Source organism: Montipora foliosa, chromosome 8 (assembly GCF_036669935.1).
Source record: "Montipora foliosa isolate CH-2021 chromosome 8, ASM3666993v2, whole genome shotgun sequence".
In the NCBI taxonomy this organism is placed as follows: Eukaryota; Metazoa; Cnidaria; class Anthozoa; order Scleractinia; family Acroporidae; genus Montipora; species Montipora foliosa.
In genome coordinates, this window is record NC_090876.1 from 36,163,750 (window position 1) to 36,185,344 (window position 21,595).

A 21,595-nucleotide genomic window follows, 5' to 3' on the forward strand; every position below is an offset into this window, starting at 1 on the left:
TTGAAATTATAAGTGAAATTCACCCTTAACTACACGAGGGCACTTAAAAGTTTATCCCATAAAGGGCAAAATTATTGAGGGAAGCCCGTTTAGTGCCGTGAGAAACGACAATCAACACACTCCCATTTGGTTCAATTCAATTCACTAACTCGTTGCTGTCAACAGAAATAGCACTTAAATGTATTTTATATGTGAACAAAAAAGTAGTTTAATCGGGCAGAAGATTTTCTTGTAAGTTTGTCTGCTCTGAATAAGCAACTGTCAACCAATCAGGATTAAGTAATTATGCCCTCTTGATTACCAAAAGTGCCCTCGTGATTATGAAAAAATGCCCTCCGTCTCGGCCAATCAGCATTCAGTAATTTTACCCCGTATGTGATAAGCCTGCAATATCAGTACTTAGGCACACTTACTCAAACTTGTCTCTATAATCACTATATAGAACTCGGTTGAAGGAGTCCAAGTCCGAAAAAATGTTTTTTAGCCAAGTAAAATTAGTTAATTAAAACTGGTTCTTCAGGGGCGCCTTTTCGTTTCTTGATCCGGAACCCTCTAGACCCGACTTATTGAACTAAGATTCTTATCTTTTTTCTCGAATCTCATTTTCACGTTTTATTTTTAAAAAAGCAGAAACAAAAGCTGCTCAACAAGGCTAACCTAAACGTTTTCAAAATTTCCTTCAAAGTGTCTTGGTATTCTGTGTGCTTAAAGGCGTAAATAAACGGGTCGCATGCACTATGAAGATAAATCGCCCAGAAAGAGAGCTGTCCAAGAAAATCGGGAGAATATCCCAAATTAGAAGTCACGAGCAAAAGAAATATAAAAAATGGAGTCCGACAAATCAGAAATGTCAAAAACACGACTGATATGGTCATGTACAACTTTGTTTCCAAGGTAACGGGAGCGCCCTCCACGGGCGCTGGTGATATTGATGTCGTAACTGCCATGCGTGAGTGATGTTGTTGTAGTGCGCGTAAAATACTGACGTAACTGAAAACCATAAAGCCACATGGAAACAAATAACCACAGAACATTAAAGTGATGTTATACGAAAATTCAGCTTCACGCGTTGTGTGATAATATTCACAATTAAAAATGTTTGAGGTAAATTCGTAACGACCCCATTGCATTATAGGGCCAACCGCGAGGAAAATGGATATGGCCCACGCACAAAGCACCATAACGAGGCAACGAAAGTTGGTGAGAGATTTGTTCATCGGAAGCACAACAGAGATGTACTGGTACACACATAAGGAGCAGATGATGAGAACATTCGCCATAGCGAAGAACGTATTGATAAAGCCATTAAAATAGCAGAATGGCTTGCCAATAGTCTGAAAGAGAAAGTCCATAAAAAAAAAATTAACTGTTTAATAGTCCAATACGTTTCCCGAAGTTCAAAAGTGAAGTTCATACCTCTGCCAGTAACACTGCACTTATACGCGGAAAATAGGGTGAAGGGATAATTGCTGCGCATTTCGGCATGCGCAGGCAGGAGGTGTTAGCTACTAAAAGCGAGGCTTCTCCATAGAAGGATGCATTCTGGTCCCAAGCGAGATATATTATGGCAAAAAACCCAGCAACAATAAACATCGACATTTTCCGCAGTATATTTACCTTTAATACTGATTTTTTTTTATGTTGCTGGTCGCTCACCCAGATCGCTTCGCCGCAATAAGGGATCACATCTCAACAGAAAATTCCTTTTCTGCATGTACAAGATACAAGAGGCATACGTCTATGCCACGACGCCGCAATTTTTAGTGATGCAAAAATTCAAATAAGACTGCAGCAATAGCAGTTTGTGATGACCTAATATCTTTCACTAGCTTGCCCGTGGGACTCATATAAGGTAAAATATCTGTAGAGATTTGCGTTTGGGGAAAGAAAATGCTTCGACGTGACGTTCTTTTTAATTGCATCGAAGAAATGATGTACTTTGCGGTTCTTATTTAATAGGAAAAAATAATTCAACGGTTAATAGAGAATTTCTGAGATATCTTAACATGAATTAAAAGTCACCATATGAAACAGGATCACAACACAAAAAAGTATGAGCATACTTCGCTGTGGGTTATTTGGAGCTGGCGATCACATGGTACAAAAACCGCCACACTGGAGAGCACATTGCACACTGGGAAATCTAAAACAAAGCAGCTTAATTCAAATTTTCTTTCTTTTCGATTTCGAAGTGCGCAATTTGCTCTCCATTGTGGCGGTTTTAAATTTGTACCATGTGATTACAAGCTCCAAAAGGCCTACTCCAAAACTTCCAAAACAATTCCTGATGTAGGCACTTGGCAAGGCGAAAATATAACCATCAATCTTACACTTAAAAAAGCGAATGAATTTCGTACCTTTTCATGAAAAAGCACTGTAGCAACGGCAAATGGCATACAAGACGCAGACATACCAACATCAGCTATGGCTAAATTCAGAAGTAACAGGTGAAGTTGATTCTTCATGGAACGATTCCAGAATACGACTAGACACACGGAGATGTTGCCAATAATACCTACAAGAGTTGTAATACCCAGTAATATTCCAATAACAAGGACTATTGCAGATAGAGGCATTTTGTCCACAACACACTTCAAATGTGGTTTGAGTCCAATGGGCTACCGTAAATTAAAAACCACTTCCGGGTAGGTTCGGTGCGACTTCAGCTTAGGTTTGCAAAGGTCGCAGTTCAGCGCTTTGGCAATCAAAATCCTCACGTTTAACCTCAGATGCCCTACGAAGGTAAAATTCTAATTCTAATTCGGTTGACGAACGCTCTCTGATTTCAGTTTATTCAAGCAGACACAAGAATCGAACTTTTGACCTGTTGATGATGATAGCACAGGGCGCGATCGTTCATTGCAGTTGTTTAAGTCAGTTGCATGTCCTAACTGTCGAATATTTCGGCCAAGGTCTGTGTCGTCCACGAAGCGATATCGGAAATGTCCCTCAAACGTCTCTGAAAGTTAAATTTTCAAATGCAACATTAACGGTTGATGATAGATAACAAATGGCTATCAAATATCGGTGAGAAAGTTACTGCCGTCACCTATCTCATTTCAAATGAGAGAGTAACAGCTCTGAATTCCGGTCGGTGACCTTGACGAAAAACTGCTCTATGATCAGCTCACACGCTTCTAAGGTACCTTTGACACAGGCGGTCAAAATTGTTTGCTATTGCATATTTCTCAATCCTTGAATATTTGATATCCCAGCTTTCCTTAGTTTCTATTTGTATTTTTCACTTTTATAATGTTACGGGTGTGTTGAAAAGTATTTAGCAATAGTGGAATTGTTTTGAAGTGAGGTGGGGATTTACCCGTGCCACCTGTCCAAACTAATTGTCGTTTGAAATGGTCGTTAGCCATTGACACAACACATCGATTATCAAAGCAACCTGTTGCGTTTCTTTTCTGGTGCCTTGCAAGGGACTGGGTACAATCGATGCACATTGCGTGACAGCTAAGCTATAGATCGTTTTCACAGTCACGCAATAAAAAAATAAATCGAAAACCATCCAGTGGAAAAAGTCAAGAATTCGTGATGTTGTAGAAGATAAATGAAGAAGACACTTCTCCAAGTTTTAGGCCTGTGCGTTTCCCCAAACTTCAGATATTCGTCGAAATGTTTCGCAGAAATTTACAGAGCCCAGTATGAAAACGCCATGTTGGTGCACATCTGTGGTGCACCAATATGGCGGCCGGAAAATAGTGTCAACATCTGTTACTTACTTTGGCTATCTAGGCGAGTGATCATCTGTACTGAACAGACAGCTATTTACCTAAGCACTTTTCCTAATGCTTTAAATTCTAAAAAGGCTCAAAACCATGAGATAAATATATATTTCTCAATAAACTCGATCGTCGCCTCGTGTCACGCACCGCTATAACTCAGAAATTCAAAATGCTCTGGTTTCCAAACGAAGCACGCTATTAAGCTTTAAAATTGCAAATGGATACAAATTTACCGCCTCTTATGCCTGATGAGGATAAAAACTTTCGTGGCTCTTTAGTTTTGGATTTTAGAAAATGGTGACGTCACGTGAAAACGATCTATGGAGAATACATGCCGGGTTAACAAGTATTTATTTTTTCCAATCAGCAATCCCGAGCCTGTGCAATTTTGTTTATTTTTGCTAAAGCCTGGTTTTCACTAGCGACGCAAACACAAGCGCAAGCAGAAGCATAAGTGAGGAGTTAAAGTAGCTAGTGAAAAAGAACGTGGACATGAGAATCAAAATCAACCACGGCATCAGCCATTTTGTTCAAATGCTCAGACGCGGGGAAACTGGAACGAGTGCTTTAATTGGTCAGACGTAGCAAATTTCCTTGTGCTGTTTTAACACGACGCAAGAAAACGCAAGCATAAGCGCAAACACAAGGAAAAGGAAAAAAAATCATCCTTGTGCTTGAGTCAACCCCGTTTTCACGGTGAAATAAGCGCTCTTATGCTCGCATCGCTAGTGAAAACCAGCCGCAAGAGCTTCGCTAAAAGTAACTAAAGGGTTGTTTACCATTTACCAAAAAAATCCCGAAATTTCGGTTGGAATGTAAATGGTAAGCCTATTTTGGTCTTCTCAAACGGAAAATTTCCGGAGAAATCGGGATTTCTTGAAAGGTAATCCAAAATTCCCAAACGAAATTTCCAAACGGAAAACGTGTTTAGCATTTGCATTCCCCCATGATTTAGCCTCCCTCCAGACTCCCTCGGTAAACTTGAACGAATTTTGTAAATGGTACACACCGATCCCAACTGAATTTCCCATTCGGGAGTTTTTACTTACCATTTGAACAAACCTAGTACCAACCAGTTTCTGCTTGTAAATGGTAAACAACCAAGGTCTTATGTTTTAATGTAACAGTTGTTGCCTTATGAAGCCAAAGGCCGGCAAAGGGCCGGAAGTTGCGTCATCTCACGTGTTCCTTGACCAGCATGAACCACTCAGCCCCCAATCTCGTCCCCAGAGTCCGCTTTTCTTTTGGTCACGGACTCTGGCCACTTCCAATTTATGCGCAGTCGTAGTGAAGGTCCATTTTTGTAACCGTTGACAACCACTGTTGTATCAATTTCCTGAGGGTGCGTAGACGAGCCGGAAGTCCGTGATTTGCGGACTTCCTGCCTTGGAAGTGGCCAGAGTCCGTGTTCTTGGTGCTGACCAAAAGAAAAACGAACTTTTGGGACGAGATTGCTCGGCCTCCTTAACAGCGACCCAGTGCAATGTAGACAGGACAGACACGACGGAGCACTTTCTTTGTTGACAATAAGATAGTACGTCGTATGTGAAAGATTTCATAAACACATATTTTACCGAAATTCAGTCTTCTGGTTCTGACGTCAAACAGGGAAAGTTTAAGCTCGGTGAAATGCACTTCAAAGGCTACGTATCAGGAAGAGAACAACACTTTGACAGCATTTTATGTAGTAAGGTTTAATGGTAACATCAACTCTATTTTCTTTGCACCATTAACGCCGATTGAAATTCCACACAAATCCTTTCATTTTTATGGCTGAATTTCTTTGGATTCCTTGCCTGGACTATACGCAATTTCGAATGGGGAGAGAACTGGTTTCATACACAGAGCTCTGTATGAAAGTGTTTTGAGTGAAGATCATGAGCCTTTGTAACTTAACGCCAGCCTGTTGATAGTAGTACTCAAATAAAACGATTTCCCTACAGCTCGGCCACGGGGTCTGCACGTATTGATTATTGAACATCCAACGCTATCGCTTGGTCTATTTTGGTGGAAACCACTACCTCCGATTTACATATTACATTGATTTAAATGTTTTAAGAACAAAACATTGGCTTTTTCGCCTCTCACTAGTCATCATTCACTACACAGCGAGCGAGTGTAATTCTTTTTATATTCAGCGCAAAGAAAACAAAGTACAGTCTTTCAGACCGGAGGGAATGCTATTTTACATCGTTTCTACTTACTTAAGTTACAGCCCGCTAAATTTCAAAGTGTGATTTTGTGGCTAGATTCAAATATCTGGAGATACTCTTGCTGACCTCGTTTTCTGAGGCCGCACTGTTAGCTACGGCTGACTCCTTACCTTTCTCAGTTCAATTCACTGGCCGAGTGCAACAACAAACTGTTTGTACCAAACCAATGTAATGCGATGAAACACGCCAAAAAAATTGTTTACAAAGGTAATTCCGTACGAGATCCCTTGAAAAACAAACAAGGGCTAAAGGCGTTGTGCAGCCACGAAACGTCACTGGAAAACATGCGGGTTATAACTTACGAAAGTGGTTAATAAAAGATATTTATTGCGCTTTTTCAGCAACACAAGAACACCGAAAACTAAACTCAAGTCACCAGTTTGTTTTTTTTACAGTAATCGTGCAGTCCGGGACCGGTTGAAACGGCCACACCACCCTCTGTGACAGGCTAGTGTTAGGAGGTGCAGCTACAATTTTGTCAACATTCGCAACATTTCTTTCCCCGTAGGCAGTCCTGCTTGATCAACTTCTTATCGGCACAAAGTGCTGTAAAGAAAGAAAACAACCGCTTCATGAAGTTATCTTAAATTTCCACGTAAACAACACCGCCTCTCTCTTAAACACCCGTCATTCCCACCTTCCAGTCCACATTGTTAAGTAAACAACCCAGTCTGGTCAAATCTATTTTTTGGAATCTATTACACTTAATAAGAATCCAGAAATTGATTCTGATTCTTCATTCTATTCCATGTACTTCAGGCCTATTTAAACAGTTCAGATCAGCAGGAATTGGATTGCATTCTGCCTACTATCCTTTTTTTGTTCGGTTAAAGGGGCTAGGTCACGCTATTTTAGGTACTTTTGTTTAATTTTGTTAATTATGAGCTCTAAACGTCAAATTGGCAGAGCAAGAGTCTTTCATTTGCAAAATCACGGCCACATAACAACTGAGAATGATTTTCCAGCTGTGTAAATGACATTTTGATATAGACTGATATAAATTGAAACGTCCGGCCTCCGGCCTCAAATGAAAACCCTGAATGCATTTCAATCCTCTCCAGTTTTGTCCATCCATGTCCCTTCTTGGCTTCCCTGTGTTTTGTTAGAGTTCTTCTATAGTTTTGAACAGTTATTTTGATATTTAAGTTAATTCTATGACCATTCGATCAGTGCTGAAATTGCCTAAAATTGCGTGACTTAGCCCCTTTAATCAACCAGTTTCAACACTTAATCACGTACTTTAGTAAATGCAATGCTATGGTACCATGTGCAACATCAATTACCGTCGTTTTCATCTAAACGTGGACACACGACGGGAAAACATGTTCTTTGAAGTTTGAGTTTGGCAGCCGTTAACATAAGCAAACTTTTGCGTGCGATAGTTTGACTGGACGTATTGAAACATACTTTATCAGATCAGGGTCAATCTCTTAGAAAAAGTCTTTGATATCCAGTCTTGCTGCCATTCTAGGAAAACTTGCATGAACATCCCTCAAACTGTGATTTTGGCTTTAGTTGCCCATATCTGAAAAACGAACTCCGTGACCCCAATTTGTTATTGCAAAAAAGTGATCAGAAGGCCAAGATGAACCTCTCTGCAAAGTTTAAAAACATTCTGTAGAGCAGAGTCAGAGCTACGTTAAATTTTCAATAAGTTAAGGTGGCTCTGAATCCGCTCCAAAGAATTTTTTTAAACTTCGCAGAAAGTTTCATTCTGGCATGCTGATTTCAGAAATATAAAATGGGGCACCGAGTTCGTTTTTGAGATATGAGCAGCTAAAGCCAAACTATGGGGTGTTTTTGCAGGGCTTTCCTGTTGCCACGGTAACTTGTTACGTCACAAAAATGATCGAATCTTTTTCAGGAAACTGGTTTGAGCCATATTTTGCAGTAGGATGCTCCCGACAATACCAGATTTTGCTCGTGTGACAAAAAAAATAAGTGAATAAATAAGCAAAATAACCAAATTGACTGAATAAATAAATAAATGAATAAATAAATAAATAAAAAATAAATGAATAAAAAATAAATAAATAAATAAATCAAGAAATATAGAAATACATGAGCTAAGAAAGAAACCGACTGTTTTTCAATGTAATTGGGTTACTACTAAACACTTTCCCTTATAAATATATGAAATCCAGCTTTTCAGTAGTTGCCCAATATCCACTCACCATTGAATCTCCCTCGACAAACAAGCGGGCAATCGGATTTAACAGCCTCTGTCTACAATCAACAGGTCTATTAACCACACCGTCGCGGCCAGTTAACATGTAGGAAGAAACTTCCAAGTCTAACAGTGCCTCTTTTGCCAAAGCCGACGAGACCGCGGAAGCCGGTCGAAATGCATTTAACGAATCACCGCCACTAATCGGCTCCCAACGCAAAGGCGTGCTTCCATGGGGAACAAATGTTGGTTTCCTTAGAGTCTGACTAACTGAGTTATAAGAGGAACAAGCGGCTCGCAGAGACAATTCGCTCGAGGACACGTTTCTTTCGCCCAATACAGTCCTCACTCTACCCTGTGATAAATCGCCGTTGTTCAATGAACTGTTCACGCAAGCTGCAGGTCTAGACTTTCTGATTGGAGTAGGGCAAGCGATTTGCACCACTGGGGAAAAGCTGGATTGCTGCTCGTGACAACTCGAGATGATATTATAAGAGCAACTCTGCCGTTCAGGAGCAGCCGATGCTAGCTTGGTGGAATCATGGGCAGGCAACGGTCTCGAATCCAGTCTTTGCGGCTGTGCGAAAGAGGTTGACACATTGTTCTCACACGTCTTTAAAGAACCCAAATGCACTGTTATTCCTTTGTCTTTAGCATTGTCCAAATTCGAATGCAAGCTCCTTTCGTGTGTCCCTTCAGAAATGTGAAGAAGACCCAGGTCCTCCAACGCTTGGCGCTCTAAAAGCGCGATGTCTTGCCCTTCCTGTAAGCGAATATGTACATCAATACTTGATAATTTGTGCTTACAAAATAATGATATTTAATCCAATTAAAGTTTGAACCTATAATTTGGATTTCTTCGGTCATCAGCTCAGTATCACCTTATATGAAAACTAATTACTTTGTAAAATTGAAATAGGGTTAATGACATTTATAAAACAACTATTCCATTTGCGCTTGTCGGATAGCAGACTGGTTATGGCCAACTCATACAGCTGTTTCGAGAAAGGTTGTCCGAAAAAAGCATAAAGGCGTACGCGACAATGCCGAAAGGCATTATGGTAAACTGTCAGTTTGAATCAGCGAAAACATGACGGCAATGCTATCGAAAAAGTCACCTAGAAATACATGCTCATGCTAGGTTACTGACATTTCGATATGAGTGAGTTTTAAAAGTCAGTCAAATGATCCAGGCCATGAATTAGTAACGAAGGGTTAGGATTCACAGACAAAGCATGATTCTGACGACTTTTAACTTACTTATTTTATGTCATGTTTTGCAGAGAAAGTCGGAGAAATGTACCAAAAATCGTGGCGCACGTGCAGAGCCATCGTTTTGGCTAATGAACCCTTTTGTTTTTGGACGTGTTTTGGTAGCGTGATGACGGGAGCGAGCTTCAACATAAGCCTGCACGTACTGCCACTTCATCAACGCTAAATCCAAAGAACTCTTTCATCCATATATTGTCTCTAGAACCATCTTAAATGTCGCCCTTGTAGTGGTCAAAGCTTCCGATTGCAATATAACACAAAACGCAGGAAAACCCGATTGGAGTTTCCTGAAAGTGTAAATTTAGCGTAGCTTATGAAAAGGCCTATTAGAGACCTTCCAAACTTGCCAATATGCTCAAAAGTCCCTCGAAAAGAATGTTAATAAACGTAAGATGATGAGAGAACTGGGAGTTAATATAAAGTACCTTTTCAGGTGTGGATTTACGCTGTTCCGTGGGAAAAGCAAGCGCTTTATGTTGCTGGCTGGCCTCCGAAGATGAATGGGTGACCTTTGTTTCAGTGGAGGGCTGAAAACTAGTCACCTGAACTGTGGATAACTGAACACTGGAGGAACGATCTTGCATTGCATTTTCAGAGACTGGGTTGACGATGGAATCACAAACTGGAGTTTGTTGCGTAGAACAGGTAACCCGGGACCCATGCATTGCTAAGGGAGTAGCTACTTCAAGGCCATTGAAGAAAAGAGTTGTTGGCATTAGATCGGACGAGCTCTGTATTATATTTGACTGTGGAACTCCTGACACTCGCGACGGGCCTAGGGTCTCCGACCATGGTGGACGTTGACAGGAGTTAACAGGAACAAAATGTTCCTTTCTCTCTGCTTCAGACAGGGGAATAGACAACTGGTTACAAGCCTGTGTGCGAGAATGGTTTGACAGTAAGTCTGGTGTGAGGGCTTGGGGGCAAGCCTGAGATTGCCACTCTGGTGAGGATTGCAGTGTATGGGGAGCATTAATAGCTGTAAACTGGGTATTTAAAGACTTGCTGGAATTCGATTCAAGATTTTTTGCAGAAGATAGATAAGTTCCTTTTAGTTGCTCATTCGACTCAGTGACTGGCCTCTTCGAGGACGAAATCACAAAAACCGGGTTCCCTGGTCTGTTTGCCATTATCCCCAGCGGAGTGCGAATTTGTGACTCGATGGAGTGCTGCATTTGGATAGGGGTCTCAAACGAACCAAAAGAAGACAACGAACGACTGGGGTTTTCAACAGGCTTCTGCAAGATCGTGGTCCGATGAGGTGTGAAAATGTCTGCCCAACTTGGCTGTTCTTTGGCAGAGGAAGACTGGGAACTTCGATCCAGTTTCCGCCCGGGTGTTACAAGCGAATTTCCATTAACAGATTGGGAACCTGGTGCGACTTCCATTCTTGCAGGCTCCCTGGTTGCTCTGCCTGGGATTGGATCATTCTCATCTAAATGGAAACAAAACCAGCAAAGATCAAACGAATCTGTCAAAACAGTGAGCCTCCCATTGTCACTGATCTGTGCATTTCTAATCTGTTTAATTCCTTCTTAAAGCCTTCTTGTTTATATGGCCAGATTATTTCCATCTGCTCAGTACCCAGGGCACAAATGCAAATAATCATGCGATTTGAGAGAAACGCTACTTCCTGGTAAAAATCATTTGTTAAAAACACTCAGATCAACCATCACATTGGAACAAAACTGATCTTCTTTGGGTTCTTTGATGCGAAAATTGTAGGCATTTAATTCAGAAACACGTGACTTCCAACCCGTATGAAGACTGAAACAAATTGTTCCTTGAATTTCTTAAGCTCGGCTACAAAATGCCAAACAAATGATTTGAACCCATCCTCTGTAAATGATAATGCAAAAGAGAAAAGAAACACAATTACACATGACAGATATGTAATGGGAGGCGCCTAATATCGGTGACACTGCAATAATTACTAAAAAAAGTTTCGTTAGGTTAAAATCACATTTTCCGCGGTTTTTGCTGACGTCATGTGGAGGTCACAGTCATTTAAAACCAAAAGATCTCTAACTTATCTTGATTTACTAACTTGCTTGCTGATGTGTATGCAAACAACGAAATTTAGCACAATGAGTACAGAACCTTCAGCCTATCAATACTTAAAGTGCACTTAAACTCAAATATTTTTCGTTCATAATATAAATCTCCTCATCCAAAGCAAAGACATGACATCATTCCTACCTCAATATCTCGCTTTTTATCTGCCGGGCAAGACGCGTAAAGTTATCAAAACTAGCAGTAATTTGGACCCACGACCGTGACCGTGATGTGAGAGGTATAGGTCTATTCCCGATTTTACGTCACAAACTGCTTTGCATTCTTCATTTCGAAGAAAATTTTCTTTGCAAAGCAGATTGCCTATGAAAGGTGAGATGTGGTGGTTCCCTTCCCTTCCACTGAAACTATTATCTTGCCTTGCTCCTGGATGCCTTGTCGACCAACCAACGTTGCAAATGGGTTGTAACCAACATGACTTTTGTGAGTCCTCGCCGTTACTGCACCATCGGTTATTTGGTTTGACGCCAACAAGGACGCCTGCCGTATTCTCGGGCCCCTGGGACTGGGTCGTGTGCGCTTGGGGCCCGTGTAGTAAATAGAAGTTCTTTTGGTTGGTTCCTTTTAACAACAGAAAGAAGGCGTTAAGGTGATTTCTTAAAGTTACTCATTTGTAATTAGATAATTAATGGCATAAACGTTTTCCCTAAATTACGTTGAAATGACAAGTGAAACAAGAAAGGTTGCCATCTTCGGCTAAGAGATATGTACGGGTCCGCAAATGTTCCCAGAACCGCAAACAATCCCCAAACTGTACCGCAAATGATACCAGGACCGCAAATGATCCACATATTGGAACGCAAATGATTCCGAAAAAAAGTAAGGAATGGCATGGAGGGTGGAATGGCCTGGCTAGAGAATTAATGTGAAGAGCGCTTAATTTTATTAAAATCGCTTTAGAGCAAGGCTCACAACAGGTTTCTGCCTCATTACAGCTTTCCAGAAAGACTGAATTTTGTTTCTTACCACGCTGTTATAAATTTGCCACATTTAATTATCGGATACAATTATCAAAAACTAACTTGGACGCAATTCTTAACTGATTGATACCAGGGGCCCGTTTCTCGAACCCTGCGTGTGTTTGCCAGAGTTGTCTGAGTACTTCAGTCTTTCTGGAACACTGTAATGCGGCAGAAACTTGTTGTGAGCCATGATCTAAAGCGATTTTAATAAAAATAAGCGCTCTTCACATTAATTCTCTGGTCAGACCATTCCACCATCCATGCCATTCCTTACCTTTTTTCGGGATCATTTGCGGTCCTGGTATCATTTGCGGTACAGTTTGGGGATCGTTTGCGGTTCTGGGATCATTTGCGGTCCCGGGATCATTTGCGGACCAGTACAGATGTGTGGCTCAAAACATTTATTCCGGCGTTCGTTTAGGCTTGGAAAAGAGTTACCCAACCTTATGCACAAAAACACGTTTTGTACGTTTAGCCTCCATTCTTATCTTGACATTTACAATACAAATGAGGATCTCCTAGTCTTGCTTCGATCAAATTTCTTGCAATTTAAGTGGTGATAGGTGTGAGCGTGTGTGTAGGGTGTTGCGGACTATTTTATTCGTGCAGGTTCAAAAGCCCGACGAGATTGGTATCGACATATAGCCTGCCAACTCGCGTACACTGTATATCACCAAACATCGCTAGTTAAAACCGGTCGAAAACTAGCTGGGAAGAGCTCGAACTAAGACTCAATGTGAAAAGAAGTTTAAACCCTTTGGTCTTTTTAAGCGAGCAGAGTATTGTCGGGATGGGCTAAATTAAAGGTATCTGAGCCTACAAGAACAGCTTGAGCATACCTCCCTGAATGCTTGACGAGTTCTACGGTAAGGTGTAAGTCTTCCGCCGGCGAGTGTCACCCTACCAGTATTTTGACTCCGGGCTTGGCAATTACTTATGCCAGTGTTGCTTAAAATGCTCTGCAACGCATTAAAATCGGGCTGAAAATCCACAACATCGCTTTCAGGAACTAAAAACAAAAATCCCAATAAATATTCTCCGAACACAATCGATTTGGGGAAAGAAATTCCAAGTTAAAATGCAGAAGTTAAAGCTCTGCTTGTTCTTTTGAAACACTGGTTATAAACTGAACTATTGTGCAACTATAAAAACCTACTTGCCCTGGAAGATTTGGACCCCCACTAGACATGGACATTCAACAATTTACGTAGTTTGCAGGTCTGGCGTCGTGGTGAGAGCACTCGCTTCCCACCAATGTGGCCTGGGCTCGGTTGTTCGAAAGCCGATTAACTTAACCCAGGATTAGCGTAAGCTTTGTTTCATTTTTTCAACTTTTGAATAAAAGTTTCTTTTGCTTATTGTTGTTTTTCAAGATTAACTTCTCTTAATGTATAATTTTGCCAAATTTCAGCGCTGAACAAATTTTTTGAAGTAGTTAAATTTTGGTTAAATTTTAATCTGGGATTAGCGTTAATCGGCTTTTGAACAACCGGGCCCTGGGCTCAATTCACCTTTATCACTCGGCGGCCATTTTGGAGTCCGTGGGGAATAAAGGCTTTGTCTTTGCATTGTCTTTGCCCGTCCAGCCTCACACTGAATGAGAGGTTCGACGGGCAAAATCTTTAGTTTGGACATTGAGTGATATGGGCCAATTCCCAGACTCGGTGTCATATGTGGATTGAGTTTGTTGGTTCTCTACTCTGCTCCGAGAGGTTTTTGCCCGGGTACTCCGGTTTCCCTCTCTCCTCAAAAACCAACATTTGATGTCAGTTTACAGCGTCTCCAATTAGTGCTACAGCGCTAGAACACTAGAACACTGAAATAAAGTTCCTTTCCTTTTTCCTTTGTTGCCCATGTGAACAGCCGTCAAGAAAATGTCTTGCAACGGCGACCTCATAGCGGCTTGCTCTCTTAGATGGCAAGAACGAGAAGTAGTAAGGCCACAGCATGGAAGATTTTATCATGAAAAAACGAGTTTCTTTCACCTGATATTCATATTTCACTTAAGGAAACAACTCAAATGTACACTACAAAAAGGAAGTGAAAAAAAAGCTACCAGTTGGCTGCTTTTCTCTATTAAACAAATCAAATTTATGGTCCGATCAGAAACCATTCTAATGCCCTCGACACTTGGTGACACCGCCCTCAAAGATAAATACTAGCCGTACACCCACCTTAAATAAAATTTTCCTATTGCAAAGTAGCACGTTTCTTTTGTCACTTATCATCCTTTCATCGTTTCCTGTCATTGCTGCTTCCGACTCTTACTACAAGACACAAATCTTAAATGGGATTACAGTGATTACCTCGGTCTGCCCAGGCGACTTGTTTTTTAACACTTGAGCCAGCAGCCTGAATCTTGATTGTCTCAGCGTTGTGTGGTTTAAGTGGAGACACAAAGGTTTGTGTACCTGGAGTCACAGCTGTCCTGATGGGATGTGATACTTCCCTGGTAGCGGACACAGCTCTTGGTCCAGTGTAGTATATTGAAGTGCGCTTTAATATTCCCTCTTCCGCTGACTGACTACGCACGTCGGACTCACTGTTGGGCAGAAAAAAAAGACGAAGACTAAATATATCGTTTAAGTTTGGCTCGTTCATGTTGAATAATCAATTGGCCAAAGTGCGCGGCCTTGTAGAGGTTCAGGTTTCGAGTCCCAAACAAACAAAGAAAAGCTACAAAGAGGTTTTTGGCATTTTTGCCGGGCCTTCATCCTGTCTATCCTGTTCTATCCCACTGTTATGCTGTCGTCCCCTTCACCTTTAACGCAGCCCACTTATCCAGTCCAAACAACAGCTCGATAACCTTGGAGAATACTATTACATCGTGTACCAGAAAGTCCAGCTGATCCTGGCTTGCTGCATAGATTTTCAGATCATTTATGAAAAACAAGTGATCGAAGACCTTCTCTATGCTTGTCTTGTACCCAGCTTTGATTTTGCATAAAATCAACGCCAGTGGTAGCACAGCGATAACAAATTGACCTGCTCCCAACTGAGTGGCTTCAGAGCTCAGTTCGTAGAGCATTGCACCTGCATTGCAGAGCTCATGGGTTTGAATTCCGTTGGAGTCACTTAAATTTTTCAGCTGTCTGTAAGATTGTCCACCTAAGTGCGAGGATAATTTCTCTCATTCGTTAAAATAATTATTTAATATTATTATTATTATTATTATTATTATTATTATTGAATTTTTGAAAAAGTGGTCAAATTGTGCGTAATGTTTCAGTCCATTTCCATACTCCATACCATTTCCTTTGCTACAGATGGCAAAATAAAAAGTTTCTTAGCAACGATGCATTAGTCTTAGGTGTTCACAATGATAGAAAGCCACGACAATGCCTCTTCAGTTTCATACCTAGGGCTAGTTGCTCGAAGCCTGGTTAGCGGTAACCGTTGGTTTAGAGGTATCAAAACCTATAGGTTTCCATGGTATTCAACGCTGATTAGCGCTAATCATGCTTCGCGCAACCGGGGCCTGGATGATGTAGAGCTTGAAACTTACCTTGAACTTACTACAGCAATAGTTGCTCTGCCAGCAATTCCTAGGTGTTCATCCTAAAAGAACGGTGTATTCGTGTAACAACAAAGTACAAAAATGAAACAATGCCCACTAGCAAAAATAGCAGATTGTTGTATCCGCACTGGTATATCCGCACCGGTGGCTCAATGGTTGGTCGTGCACCGGGCTGCCATGCGGGAAGTCGTGAGTTCGACTCCGGCAGGACCAACACTCAGGGTGATAAAAATAACTGAGGAGAAAGTGCTGCATTTGTAACTACACCCGCAAATGGTTAGACTTTCAAGTCTTCTCGGGCAAGGACTATAAACCGTAGGCCCTGTCTCACAAATGCCATCCATGTTCATAAGTTCCCTGTGGAACGTTAAAGAACCCACATACTATTCGAGAAGAGAAGGGGATTAAGTTCCCGGTGTTGTGGCTGTCCTTTGTGTGTGCATAGGTGGGTGGGTACAGCAGGTCCATATCAGCTGAATAGCTGGCAAACCTTCAACCTGCTTAAACAAATTAAAAACAAACAAACAAACAATAAACAAAAGTTACTGTACACTTGTGCATCTTTCATATGTATGCTGATGCAAAAGGTCAACTTTCAGCAGCTGCTGTGTTTTTCTACTTTCATGATTGCCGGTGACAGCTGGTGGATTGTTTAAAACAGTTCGCAAGAGTGGATAGAAAGCTAAAAATACATGTTCAGCTAGCTACCTCATACGACCCTTTGACCAGTGCTGTACAGTGATTGGCATCTGTGAAAAATGCAACAGTGTGAATGGCGATGAAAGGTACAATAATTAAATTTTACACCACCTTGATTCCTGTCTCGTTCAAATCGATTCTAATGCAGTGCTGTCGATCTCAAAATTTTCGTCCCAGTTAGTCACAGCATCCTCTTCGTCTTCACTGTTGTAGGCATATGGTTTTTTAAGCGTCGGTGATGGATGCCTGTTCTTTGTAAGCTCGAAGGCTTCAACCTATAATAACAGTTAATGTAGTGATCAATCATTTTAGGCCTGAACCAAATGGAACGGGAACTGGCAAGCCAAACTAGTCACCAGCCTCCTTTGAAGGTGATTCATTATAGAATGATGTGGACACAAAATGTACAAAGAAAGTGGTACTATACTGGAGAGAAATGGTTGTAGTTGCAAGGGAGTCCAAATGGGAGCATTAACTGGGACAAAGAGAGGCTGCTATTTTCAAGGAATACTAGACTGACCTTTTTGCTATTAATCATAGTACTACAGCATTAGAGCTGATTGCATTTCACTGATCTTTTATCGATCATGTTAAGGGTTAAAATACGCAGAGGAGCGAAAAAAATCTGAAAGTGCACAGCACTGTGACACTGGAGCAAGGCCCATTCACTCCAATTTTCAGCTTTCGTGCTAGGCAATTTTGCGTGCCGCTTCTCGACAATCCACAAAGGGACTGCTAGCAGTCTATTGAAGGCCAAGAGATGAGTACATTGCAGTGTGGGCAACCACTGCTCCCTTAAATCTCAATTCAAATCGGTAACTGTTCATGACAATTTACTGGAAAGGAATGACTTTTAGTGGAGAACAAAAAAATGTTTCTATTATATCGCAACTTACAGTGGTGTTTTTCTTCTTTGATACTGCCTTTCCCTGAAAGAGAAGAAGAACCATTATAGGAAGAGAGCTGTAATATTGCAATACAAAAACCTAAAACGGTACTGATGAACCCAATGGACACTTCAGGAATGTTGATTGTGTAGGAGGTATATCAAAGTGAAGTTAAGGACAGTGATAAAACCCTAAGACCACGAAAAATTGCATACATCTTATTCGATGGTTTAACTATAATACGCAAAGATATTTTGCGAGTTGCATGGTACTTTTCTGAGCCCCACCAGGGCGAGGAACAATACGAGCAATGAGCAAAATGTCTGAACAAAAAGTCTAGCCAGCAATAACCTTGGCTAGTTTGATCTTCCCATTTTCTATGGAGTTTTGAAAAGTCAGGAGCTTTCTTGACTTTGGTTGTTTTCTTGGCATCTTTTCCCGTACGCACAATGGTCTGCAGAAACATTACATGTATCAATTGCAAATGTACATCCAAAACAACTAATCTATTTTGGTACAAACCATGCAAAGTTCATAACCTCACAGAATATCAGAACTTATATGTCCATAAAATTAATGCATGTACGTGTAGTAAGATGAATGCTGAATTTGGACATCCAATGATAAGTATCTCTTGAAGTCTAAGCTTTTGTTACTTATTTATTTATTATTTATTATGTTACTTTACTTATTTCTAGCAATGCAAAGTAAGGTAAGTGTGAGGGCTAGCGTTTATTGTTTAGTGGGGGAACTGCACCTTTCCAGCAAAGCTTTTCTTAACTCGATGAGAAGGACTCTATAGGAATCGAGTGAAGTCTTTATTGAGTTATGCGCAATCCATTGCTTGGAGACAGTTTCAAACCCAGGCCAAGTCTCTATTGCCTTCTAGACGCCATCTTGATTTCCGTACTGAAGGTTTGATTTTGACCTTTGCCTTGTCAAAAATTAATATGATGCGTGCTCTGCGCAAACCGGTCTGACGGCATGACTAGCCGAGAAACTTGGCTACGGGCGACTTAAAAGACTTGATATTGATTTCTGCTGAGCCTCTGCTCAAAGTGGGGGGTAAATGAAACTGTTTCTTTTTACTTGAGGACCAGAGTTTAGGGCACTTTGTGATTCTAATTATTATAATAATTATAAAATAATAATTATTGTATGTGTTCCTCAACACATGACTGATGTTGTAGTTGAGGAGAAGAGGACAATGTGACACTTCATGGCACTTAAAAAAAATTGATGAGCATGATTCTAGTTTTTGGACATAGCAAGACACCATTTTTTGTGTTGTAAATGTGTGCCAGGGCTATCACTAAGGCTTATGGATGGAGGTTTCCCCATATTACGTTTTTTGCAATCAACCATTTACTATATGAACATATAATTTAAATTTCAACGATCTTTTAAGGCTAGATGTTAGACACCTTTAGATTGGAGGATGAGCGACGACTACGAGTATGAGTATTCCGTACTCCGTACTGTGCATAAGGTTTGAAGGGCCGACATGTTATTGGTGAAGTGCATGTGCTCAGGGCCGGGTTGTTTCGAAAGCTGCTTAACTTAATCCAGGATTAGCGTAAACTTTTGTTTCATGTTTTCAACTCTTTGGTGAAAGTTTGTTCGCTTTTTGCTTATTGTCTGGTTTTTTTCAAAATTGACTTATTTCTAATGTACCGTTTTTTGCTGACTTATCAGCATGAACAGCATTTGGGAGTAAAGAAATAAATTTCGTTTGTTAATTTTTAACCTGTGATTAGCGTTAAATCCAGCTTTGAACAACTGGGACTGGCCCAGAAACTCATACCCTAGCTCTGTCTTCGTCCTCTGAATCCAAAGGTCCCTTTTAAACGAGAGATGAACAGCATGTTTTTGGAAATGATGGGAAAACATTACATTCATATGCATTACATTAATCTTAAAGACTTGCAAGTGTGTATTGCTTGGCAGCTACATAACAGGTCAGTCCCCAAAGAAAAACAAGGCATTTGAAGTTAATTATGTAACACTACTAGCTTGAAAAAAAATCAACAGGGTTTAATAAGGTTAATTTACTAATTGAATGAAATCACATTCAATTGAGGAAAAAAAACAATCCAATTCCAAGGATACATTAATAATTAATTTGGAATAATAAAAAATGTTGATGATAAAGCCCCTTTGCTCAATACATCCACAATAAAATTATAAACTCAAAGAAAATATTATTTGTAAAGTGCCCCTGTTATAAAAAAAAACCACTTCCTTTTTTCGCTTCAGATTTTGAAAGTGTGTTTGCTCTGGGGAACACCTGACTGGCAAAATTTTGAGCATTTGTGATTTTTAGATCCAAAGGCCGTTTACGTTTGAAGTTTAAGTTTTTGGATTTCACGGTCCCGACATTACTCACAGTTCAAAAAACTGACCGACTTTGGACCCCCGACGGTTGGAATCCATGAAAAGTGACGTCAGAGGCTCACTAGCTTAAAATTTGTCAGCGTGTGAACCAGCTTATTATATATGCCAAGCGTGCCTGCATATTAATTCTGGCGGCGTTACACACTTATTGCATTCTTAAACTGGTGAGCCTTTGACGTCATTTTCTCCTCGATCCAAGCTCTCTCAAGAACATAATGTTAGTATGGCGGACCATTAAATAGGAAATTACAAGTTAATATAAAGAGGTTCCTTTTTGAAATCAAGGCTTAAAACATGGGTCACTTAGTGTTTTGTTAACATATGTTTGAAATCCAAAGAAAATATGAATTGATTTTTGGTCACAGGGTCACGAATTTACACCTCAAGCGAAGCTGACTCACCGGGTCTTTAATTGTTCTTTTGCCTTTTTTGACAGGTATGGGAATAGAACCTGAAAACAAAAATGAAACAAAAATTACAATCAGCTCTGCTAGAGGACATTAACAAATATTACAAAATCTGGGGACACAAAACACTTGGTGCACTCCATTTAGTGTGTCATGTTATTTGTATTATAGCCGTACACTGTTAGTTCTGTAGATGTCTGACATGACCAAATGTCAAGGTCAGTTATTGCTGTTTCTGGCCAATACACTTAGACGTGCAGGGTTTACAATAACATACCGCTGGACTGTCTGACTTTTCATTGCCCCTGATTTAATTACAAGCACCTGAACACGACAGCCACTTAAGTATAAAATTCAACACATACTGAACACAAAAACTGCAGTCATGTGACCTAATGTTGAGAAAATAGGTCTTAGCAACGTCTAAACACATAAAATATGAAGCGTTTCAGGAGCAGATTATAAATGTGGCCACCAATTCACACATAATGCATGTACAAACTTGCAACATAATTACAGTGCGTAAATCTCCAAATTATGTAAATTCTCTACTTTTTCCAGTCCCATCCATAGCTTGCTTACCACCCAAAATTTTGCATAATCATTCTTTTTGCCTTTCTCTTGGGACCTCAGATGCCCCAAGAGAAACCTGGGTTGTGAGAAGGGGGGGTATTATGGGATTCGAGAAAGTAGAGAATGTACATCCACTGACTACTTAATTGAGGTAAATCAGTGCTCGACCTTAACTTCTTTGATCGCTTACCCTGGGACTACTTGAACTGAAAATTTCTAGTCCTGCGTACATCCCTCTGGTAGTCCCTCCTGATTGCCGCATGGCAATATTATTTGCCATAATCTTTTGTGCCATCTTTGTAAAAACCCATTCAGTTGTAGATGCCTGGTTTTAATGGTTCGATCCTATTTGATATCATATGAAGATTGCTTTGTCGCTTCATTGCTCTTGCTCTCTTTTTTTGTCTCCAGTCCCTTCACTGTGTCGCCACTACCCTCTTTATGGCGTGTGGTTTGATAACTCTGTTGTTAAAAACTAAAAATAGGCCTCTAATCTCTTGTCACGATAATAACACGGGCAGCCCAGACAAAGATGGTGGGCTGGAGAGTTCCTTATTTTTCCCATTCCCCACCTCAGCTTTGTTTAGTCTTCTCCACCTCAGTCCTAGCGTTGGACTATCTGTTTGCGCGATCGAAACGTTGCGAGGAACGCATCGAACAACATTGACAAGACGTGTATTTTGTTTTCACCTAATGT

At 40.6% G+C, this 21,595-nt stretch overlaps 2 protein-coding genes across 5 annotated transcripts; both read right to left on the reverse strand.

The window, feature by feature from the left end:
• Window positions 1–72: 72 nt before the first annotated feature.
• LOC137967342 (probable G-protein coupled receptor 45) lies at window positions 73–3,265 on the reverse strand. 3 transcript variants are annotated; one of them, XM_068813871.1, is made up of 3 exons: window positions 3,100–3,265; window positions 2,358–2,959; window positions 73–1,334 (listed from the first exon to the last, which is right to left on the reverse strand). In XM_068813871.1, exons 2-3 carry the CDS (start codon window positions 2,574–2,576, stop codon window positions 606–608), a joined length of 948 nt encoding a protein of 315 aa, XP_068669972.1. In that variant the 5' UTR covers window positions 2,577–2,959; window positions 3,100–3,265; the 3' UTR covers window positions 73–605. The 3 variants fall into 3 exon arrangements, with proteins under 3 accessions (XP_068669972.1, XP_068669973.1, XP_068669971.1); XM_068813872.1 differs by having other exon boundaries at window positions 3,147–3,251; XM_068813870.1 differs by having other exon boundaries at window positions 2,358–3,265.
• Window positions 3,266–5,418: 2,153 nt separating this feature from the next.
• Window positions 5,419–17,568, reverse strand: LOC138012671 (uncharacterized). Of its 2 annotated transcripts, XM_068859508.1 has the most exons (9): window positions 17,534–17,568; window positions 16,749–16,912; window positions 15,927–15,979; window positions 14,728–14,963; window positions 13,261–13,430; window positions 11,819–12,020; window positions 9,812–10,821; window positions 8,122–8,877; window positions 5,419–6,493 (listed from the first exon to the last, which is right to left on the reverse strand). In XM_068859508.1, exons 7-9 carry the CDS (start codon window positions 10,772–10,774, stop codon window positions 6,470–6,472), a joined length of 1,743 nt encoding a protein of 580 aa, XP_068715609.1. In that variant the 5' UTR covers window positions 10,775–10,821; window positions 11,819–12,020; window positions 13,261–13,430; window positions 14,728–14,963; window positions 15,927–15,979; window positions 16,749–16,912; window positions 17,534–17,568; the 3' UTR covers window positions 5,419–6,469. The 2 variants fall into 2 exon arrangements, with proteins under 2 accessions (XP_068715609.1, XP_068715608.1); XM_068859507.1 differs by lacking the exons at window positions 16,749–16,912; window positions 17,534–17,568 and having other exon boundaries at window positions 15,927–16,659.
• Window positions 17,569–21,595: the final 4,027 nt, after the last annotated feature.

What these genes read in the sequence shown, in the direction of transcription:
- LOC137967342 (XM_068813871.1), bottom strand. Translation starts at nt 2,576, where the DNA reads ATGCCTCTATCTGCAATAGTCCTTGTTATTGGAATATTACTGGGTATT. An exon ending in CAGTGCTTTTTCATGAAAAG is followed by an intron (nt 1,335 to 2,357) that starts GTACGAAATTCA and finishes TTTCTCTTTCAG; the next exon opens with ACTATTGGCAAGCCATTCTG.
- LOC138012671 (XM_068859508.1), bottom strand. Translation starts at nt 10,774, where the DNA reads ATGGAAGTCGCACCAGGTTCCCAATCTGTTAATGGAAATTCGCTTGTA. An exon ending in GTAAATCCACACCTGAAAAG is followed by an intron (nt 8,878 to 9,811) that starts GTACTTTATATT and finishes ATTCGCTTACAG; the next exon opens with GAAGGGCAAGACATCGCGCT. An exon ending in TTGTCGAGGGAGATTCAATG is followed by an intron (nt 6,494 to 8,121) that starts GTGAGTGGATAT and finishes CTTTCTTTACAG; the next exon opens with CACTTTGTGCCGATAAGAAG.